Source organism: Pelodiscus sinensis, chromosome 3 (assembly GCF_049634645.1).
Source record: "Pelodiscus sinensis isolate JC-2024 chromosome 3, ASM4963464v1, whole genome shotgun sequence".
In the NCBI taxonomy this organism is placed as follows: Eukaryota; Metazoa; Chordata; order Testudines; family Trionychidae; genus Pelodiscus; species Pelodiscus sinensis.
In genome coordinates, this window is record NC_134713.1 from 155,409,074 (window position 1) to 155,417,415 (window position 8,342).

Below are 8,342 nucleotides of genomic sequence, written 5' to 3' on the forward strand. Positions count from 1 at the left end.
ATCACTTGCTTGTATGAATGCGTATTGTTGCTAAAAATCATATTCCTGCAATTTCAAATTTTTGACAGCTGTGGATGCCTAGAAATGTGGTATAATGTATCATTATGGATGTATCTAAACATACTATAGTGTGCTTATATACTGTAATGGTGACCCTGTGACTAGATGTACTGTGAATGTTTTTTTACTTTTATATTCACATTCCATCATGGAAAATGGCTGTTTGTTTTAAATTATCTTAGTATGCCATTCGTGCATTATATTTTAATAATAAATGTGCTCATTTAAAGAAATACTTTAACATCCTTGAATTGGTCACTGTTCATTGCAGGTTCTCTTTTGCTGTTTGTGTGCTACTGAGACCTTAGAACAGATAGAACTTGCCGTGCAGTTTATTCCTTAAAAGTATGTGGATGTTGGATGAGTGTTTGAGTAATCCAGACTTAAAAACTGTAAATAGTGAATTGGAGGCCATTCTGCCACAAACTCTTGTCACCCAGGTTATCTTGTGCAATTTTTTTTATACATTAGTAATTAAAAATGTATATTTAAGATGTTTCTAACACCATCTATTGAGTACAGGCAGTCCCCGACTTACGCGGATCCGACTTACGAACGGGGCTTTCTCGCTACCTGCGAGAGGTCGAGGTAGCGGAGGTCGAGGTAGCGGATTGCTACCTGCGAGCTCCGGGGCGAGAAAGAGGATTGCTACCTGCAAGCTCCGGGAGGTCGAGGTAGCGGATTGCTACCTGCGAGCTCCGGGGCGAGAAAGCCCCGTTCGTAAGCTGCTCTGGTACCCCTGGTCTGCTGGAGACCGTCTCCAGCAGACCAGGGGCACCGGGCGGGTTCCCGCGCTTCTGAGGCTTTGCCAGAGCAAAGCCTCAGAAGCGCGGGAACCCGCCGCTGCTGCCGCTTCAGTCCCGGTGCCTGTGGTCTGCTGGGGACGGTCCCCAGCAGACCACAGGCACCGGGACTGAAGCCGCAGCAGCGGCGGTTCCCCGCGCTTCTGAGGCTTTGCTCTGGCAAAGCCTCAGAAGCGCGGGAACCCGCCCGCTGCTGCCGCTCCAGTCCGGGTGCCTGTGGTCTGCTGGGGACCGTCCCCAGCAGACCACAGGCACCGGGACTGAAGCCGCAGCCGCGGGGGGGTCCCGCACCTCTGAGACTTTGCCAGAGCAAAGCCTCAGAGGCGCGGCACGCCGCTGCGGCTCTGCTCCCGGTGTCCCTGGTCTGCTGGGGGCGAGGGGGGCGCGGTTAGTGTGCCCCCTCCCCCCCCCAGCAGACCAGGCTTTTGTTTGGACCCTGGAGCAGAGCAGCTGGGGTGCTGCCGATTGGTCCTGCAGCGCCGCTCTGGGCACTACTGGACCAACCCGGAAGCACCCCAGCTGCTCTGCCCCAGGTCCTGATTCAGTCGCTGCTGGTCAGTTTCAGCAGCGGCTGAATCAGGACGCCTGGGGCAGAGCAGCTGGGGTGCTGCTGGGTTGGTCCAGTAGCGCCGAGGAGCGGTGCTACTGGAGCAACCCAGCAGCACCCCAGCTGCTCTGCCCCAGGCGTCCCCAAGTCAGCCGCTGCTGAAACTGACCAGCGCTGACTACAGGAAGCCCAAGGCAGAGTTGCTCTGCCCCAGGCTTACTGGAATCAGCGCTGATCAGTTTTAGCAGCAGCTGACTTGGGGAAGCTTGGGGTTCTTAAGTTGAATCTGTATGTAAGTCAGAACTGGCGGTCAGTTTCAGCAGCGGCTGAATCTGGACGCCAGTTCCGACTTACATACAGATTCAACTTAAGAACAAACCTACAGTCCCTATCTTGTACGTAACCCGGGGACTGCCTGTATTGAGCATTTTAGGCCAAAGAAAAATAGAACTTCCACTGCCATGTTTCATGTGTATTTGACACACTAGATTAAGCTAATTATACAGACACTAGTATGGTGTTCATAATCATGTCTGTCTGTCTTTGGCAAACAACTTCAGATGTTCATTTCCCCATCACTATAGTATCTGAATGCCTTGGAAGCATTAAAGAATTTATCCTATGTCTGGGGCTTAATCTATATTACAAATTGTTGCTGGCATAACTGTCAAACTATAAAAAAAAATCATATCTCTTAGCCAGCCAGTAAAATTCCTGGTATAGCTGCAGCTATGACAGTGCTTTGCCATAATTCACTGCCTTTCTAAGGTGATGAATGTATTTGCTTATAATTTGCTTCTGAGACGCCCTGGAGAACTAAGCATACTGCACTGGGTATAAACTCTGTGGAGGAGATTTTAAGGAATGTACAAATAGATGTAACAAGACAATAAAATGCTGCTAATTGCAGTCCTGGGTTACTATGGAATGTTCCATTAATTTAATGCAGTAGCTATGCAGATTAGTTCATAAATTCAAAAATAACTGCTATAGTAAATTTACTGAGTAAAAGTTTCTTAAGATACAATGACAACTCAGACTCTGCCTCCATTGTAAAATAAAGCATTTGATTTTAGGTGATTAGACTAGTGTAATGGATGTGAAATATTTTCCTATCAGTAGATCTGTGCTTTGATTTCAGATTATACCAATAACCACCTTCTCATTTTTCCCCATTTAACTTAGCAGAACATCTAACGATTCTTAAATATTTTAGGTGATTGATGAAATTTATCGTGTGCTAAGGTATGTAAACTCTACAAGAGCCCCTCAGAGAGCCCATGAAGTCCTTCAGGAGTTAAGGGACATCTCATCCATGGCTATGGAATACTTCGATGAGAAGATTGTTCCAATTCTAAAAAGAAAATTGCCTGGATCAGATGTATCAGGTCGTCTCATAGGAGCTGCCCCAGGTATTCTTTCCAGCCTCTAGTATTTGTAACTTTTTAACTAGCTATTTTTGACTAGCAGGATGTCTGAAAAGTCACAGCATTCCAGTTTCTAGAAAGCATTCTTCCTTATTTATTTCCTTGAACAATGGAATACCCCATTATAATCCACCCTCCCAGTGAAAATTAATTTTGTATCCCAAGGACAGAAAAATTAAGGAGGCTTTGTTCTGTTAGACCTGAACGAATTTTATAATTATGCATAGTGTGTATTCATTAAACACTATTGTGCCACTAATGAATGAGAATTTATAATCAGACTTCGTTGAAATTTGGCTCACTAGACCACAATTCAAGATGTTTATAGTTTTATTAGTAGAATAAACAAGTGAGCTAGCATAAACTATTGTATAAAAAGAATGGTAAAGCACTTTAGGTGCTTTATGTAACATGAATCCAAATGTTTTGTTTTCACATGAAATATTCATAGGAGTTTCGACTGTAACAGGGAAAAAGGCCTCTTGGTTCTAAAATATTAAGTAGATAAGTTAACACTCAAACTGGCTGTTTTGAAGGACCATTCACATTTGTCATAGAATTTAATTTGTATGGGCCAAATGCTGAGGCAGGCAGTTAATTTGAGTATATAATGGCCAAAAGTAGCAGAAAAGATGCATATGCACTAGTCTGTGTAGGTTATCTGTACAGGCGTGGTCCTGGCACCTTAAATTATTTAAACAGATATTTAACCCATCTGATGAATAATTTACTATGAAGATTAGATGTCTTTCTAATATCTATGCTATAATTTAAACAGAAGTTTTTTATTAACACAGGTATCTAATTTAAATTTTATAGTTCATGCAGTGCAATAGGTCAGACTAGAAGATTACAACAGTTCCTTCTGGCTTCTACTGAGAATCTCTGCTAGCAACTGTTTGGGGGAAGTGGAGTGAACAGCACCCACTAATGACATGAGCAGCAGACTGGAATGCTGCACAATTCTCCATGGCTCAAAACACATAGGACACTTTGATGTAGCCCCTCCTCTCTGTTTGTAGTGTATAACAATACTTAGTGTTTAAAGATTCAATACTCTCACCAAAGTGAAATTGGAATTCCTTTGTTCAGGCTATGCTGCTGCTTTCAAAATTTGTTTTATCTCTGTACTAAACATAGGTAAAGTCATTCGTATAGAATTGATGCACTTGAATTGCTCTAATCTTGTGTAACCTTTCTAAAAGTGTGACTTACTACTTTCAGATGTTTAAACAAAACTTACATGATAGATCCTTTACAATCATGTCAATTTACAGTAGCTGTTATTGAGAAAAATCACTTCTGCAAGTTTCTTGGGTCCTGGAAGACTTAAAGGAATAGACTGTGTACTCAGTGGCAGCTACTGAAACTTCATGATTTTACTCTTAGTTATCACTTTTTGAATGAAACTCAAACATTACATCAAGATAATAACTACAAAGAAATTCAGAATTAAGCTGAGTTATTTTTGGATCTTGCTATTAATCCCTTGGTATTGCACAGATCACCAATGTGTGTGATCTGCTGTATGTCCTGCAGTAAGTCTAATCACTGTGATGTGTGTCTAATTTTTTGGCATTGTGTATGCCCACACCTTTATCTTAATGTAGTGGTTTAGAATATAGTCTAATATTAATAATTTAGGCATGAAGTAGTTTTTTCTATAGTCAGGAAGTGGAAGTAGAGTATGTTTGGAGACTTAAAATCTAAAACATTGGGTCTAATTGTACCCTGACTTTTACCAGGTGCAAGCTTATTGACTTTTCTATAAATAAGAGTATCTGTAAATAATGTTTACACGTTAACAGTTTTACAAACCACTAACTATTCAGATTCTGGATTGAGTGGAATTGAACAGAGGTTATAAATTGGTGCACAGTTCGATAGATTTTGTTTAAAGGTAGAAAAAATAATTTTAAATCACTTTCTCTGAAGTTCCAGGTCCTTCTGCAGCTCTAACAACAATGCAACTATTTTCCAAGCAAAATCCTTCAAGGCAGGAAGTCACCAAACTCCAGCAGCAAGTCAAAACAAATGGTGCAGGTGTAACTGTATTAAGGCGGGAAATTTCAGAGCTTCGCACCAAAGTGCAAGAACAACAGAAACAGCTTCAAGACCAAGACCAGAAACTGCTAGAGCAAACCCAAATCATAGGTGAACAGAATGCTCGATTGGCTGAGCTTGAACGCAAGCTTAGAGAAGTAATGGAAAGTGCAGTAGGAAGTTCCTCAGGTTCTGGCTCAAATGAAGAGTCTCTTAGGAAACGGAGAAAGGCAGTTGAATCCATAGACTCTCCTAGGAAATCTAAACGCCTTCGAAACAGAAAATAACTTTGGAGTAAATGACACCTCCAGAAGATTACACTGCTTTAGTAGCCCAAGCAAATTTGCTTGTCTGGATACTGTGATTCACAGCATGGTGTCATTTAGGCTGCTGGCTCTTCAAAACACCACTTAGACTTGAACAGTAACTTTTTCTCATTGTTGAGACTTCTTTCCTTCTGCTTCTGTCTGGATGGGCCTAATGCACAGGATCTTTATAATTTGCAATAGATTTGTATTAACCAGACATACTCTATCATGTTTTCAAGAGTTAACCTTCTTTTCTGTGCAGATGTGTTAAAGTAAACTTATTTGTGTTCTGCATATATTCACATAAAAGATCTTTAATAAATCCAGTCTTGACTGATTAGAAAGTGTAGCTTACAAACAGATGTCCTGTTCACTTGAAGAAAAGACCCGCTTTTTAAATCTTGTTTAAAAAAGTTGACTTTTTTGTTACAAGTGACCTTGTTGGGAATGTCTGAAAAGTAGTAAATACTTTTTGGAATCTATGTAACGAGTAAAAGTGACTTCTTACGCTACAGTATTGGCTATATATTTTTGTAAACTTATAAGCAAGGGACTTCTATCCAGATTTCACATATACACCCTAGTTCTAAGTCTCTGGAGCCATATTCAACATTTGCATGAATAGCTGCATGCATTGCTTAGTCAGCTTGCTAAAGCACTTGCCTGGAGTTGCTCTTAAACTTGTACTTTCCCAGAGTTGTAGAGCAGTTTCTTAGCCCTCAGCCATAACTTAGCATCTGCTTTCAGCACAGCTGCTTTCTGAGAGTGAGGTCTTGTGAGACCACTTGTCAACAAGTTGCAGGAAAGGAAAGCATATTTAAGCAAGCCTAGTTGCTGCTTCCACTATCTGTAGTACTCTAGCTAAGCCAATGCTTCAGAATTCAGCTGTTTTGGCCTATGGGTCCCCTGGTTCATAGGTTAACATGAAACACGTAATGGACAAAAGTTATCTGTTCCTTCAACAAAACAGGCTTAGTGGGGCACAGTTTGAGTGAAACATTGTGTTATGAAAAATTAATTATTTCATGTTGTGGAAAAGAGCGCTCTGTAATACTTAACTATATTCTAGCTTTCCTTATCCTAAAAGGTAAATCACTTCAGACAAAAAAGCTTTAATTTCTTTTGCACTTCTGTTTTGAGCTTGTAACTGGAAAAGCATGTCTTGCACTGTTCAGTCTTTTGATTGGTCACTTTAACAACCTCAGAGTTGTGTACAGTGATTATTTTTTCCAGTTGTATATTTTTGGAACCTTATACAAATATCACTTGTCCTTGTTTTATTTTAATGTACTAAACTACATAGCTTTATCATTTGACTTATGTTTTCTTTTAATCAACTGCTGCCTTGGGTTTAGATTGAATTAAATTCAGGCATTGCACTGAAAAAATGGCACTTAGTGCTGGTAGTTGTAAGGTTTTGAAAAGTACCATGGGTTAAAGTGCAAGTTCAACACTATTATATCTTCTATGCCTGTCTACACAATGTGGTTCTTGTATTCAAAGTAGCCAAACAGAAATCAAAATTTGTCCTGTCAACTCTTGAGAGTTGTCTTTTTCTTTAAATTTTTTTAAACCAGTATTTTACTTTTTAAACACATTTAACTTAATGTCTAGTTTTTGGTGAGTGTTTCATTTTTAAATAAACTTCTTTTTGCTAGTTCAAAGCTTATTTTACAATGGGTTGTTTCCTTAAACAAAATGTAATAACAATGGATAAACATTCAAATGTCAGTCTGGAACAAACTTTAATAAGATGGCTTTCTTTTAGCTGCTTTTAGTCTGTAGGACTTTTTGTTTTGTTATGACACTGTTATATGATAAAAGCTTATTGGAGAGGTTATTTGCTAACTAAATACTTGAATACTTCTAAAAACAATTTAATTTAACAGGTTGAATTAATCAGTCGTGACATGGTACATATGGTTAATTCACGTATTCCTTTGCAATAGGTTCGTGTTTAGGCTTGTGCACTTGCCTGGAGTTTGCATTAGTTTAAAGATTTCACTAGTTTTCGTTTTTTCTACCCTTTCCTATCAAATTGCACAGCTTTTCCTGAAACTAACAAGAGTTTCAGGCTCATTAGCTAGTAACATTATGGTGAGTAAAAGGAGGAGCCATACTGAATTGAATCCACTGAGCATAAGTTTATGCAGTCGGTCATTAATGTTATTTATGGGTCCCTGTTTGATAGATAATTTTGGATTACATTAATGAAGGAAAATAATGTTGAGTAAATTTTGTGTAGACTGAATAAAATTAAGTTTTACTTAATCAGGAAGCTTACTATAAACATTTAGTCACTTGGTAAAACTGATAAATAATTGTTCCTGTAAAATAATTTCCTTCACTAATATCTTAATTAAACTTGAAGTATGAGGGGTATTATGAGTGTAAACAAGGTTATATTAATTTTTTCCAGTATAGATTTACTGATAAAACCCACCTGGTGTAAATGCAGTCATATCAGCAGAAGTACTCTTGCCAGTATGACTGTGTCTACAGGGGGCTTTTATCAGCATAGGTAAATTATTAAAACACACAATAACCCACCTTTCACCAACATAACTATACCACTAAAACATGTAAGGGTGAAACTTGCATTTAGTTGTGAATCATTCTTCTCAAATCTAGAAAAGGCCAAAACTGTGTAACTCAGTGGTCACCAACCAGTAGATTGGGATCTACTGGTAGATCTTGGAGCTTCTGGCAGGTGATCCTGACTGCTTTGGCCAAGAGGCTATCAAGTACAAGCACTTGAGCTGTCCCTACCCCTACTGCTGCACACTTCCTGCTCTATGCCTTGGGGATTCCCCACTGCCTGGGGACTCTCCTACTTTCTGAGCAGGGGAGGGAGAAGAGGGGTGCTGATATCAAGATGCCCCTCCCACTCTGTATCCTTTCTCCACAAAGCACAGAGGGGGCACAACAGGATTTGAGATGGAGTTTGCTGGCTGCGTGAGAGAGGGCCAGTGCAGGAGTGAGCCTGCCGTAGCCCCACTGCACCATCACCCAGGAGCCACCTGAGGTAAGCAGTGCCCAGCTGGAGCCCACATCCCGAACTTCTACCCCACTCATGAACCCCCCTCCTGCACGTCAAGCCCCAAGCACCCCTGCATCCAAACACCGTCCCAGAGCCTGCACCAAGAACCCCTCC

General features: G+C 40.4%; 1 protein-coding gene across 1 annotated transcript in view; it reads left to right on the plus strand.

Annotated features, from left to right (window-relative positions):
* Positions 1 to 6,857, plus strand: part of FBXO28 (F-box protein 28) — a 28,552-nt gene extending 21,695 nt beyond the window's left edge. Inside the window, exons 4-5 of the mRNA XM_075925267.1 lie at positions 2,627 to 2,822; positions 4,773 to 6,857. Coding sequence (XP_075781382.1) covers positions 2,627 to 2,822; positions 4,773 to 5,167 — 591 coding nt within the window. The 3' untranslated portion in view covers positions 5,168 to 6,857. The remainder of the gene's footprint in view (positions 1 to 2,626; positions 2,823 to 4,772) is intronic.
* The last annotated feature ends 1,485 nt before the right edge of the window (positions 6,858 to 8,342 follow it).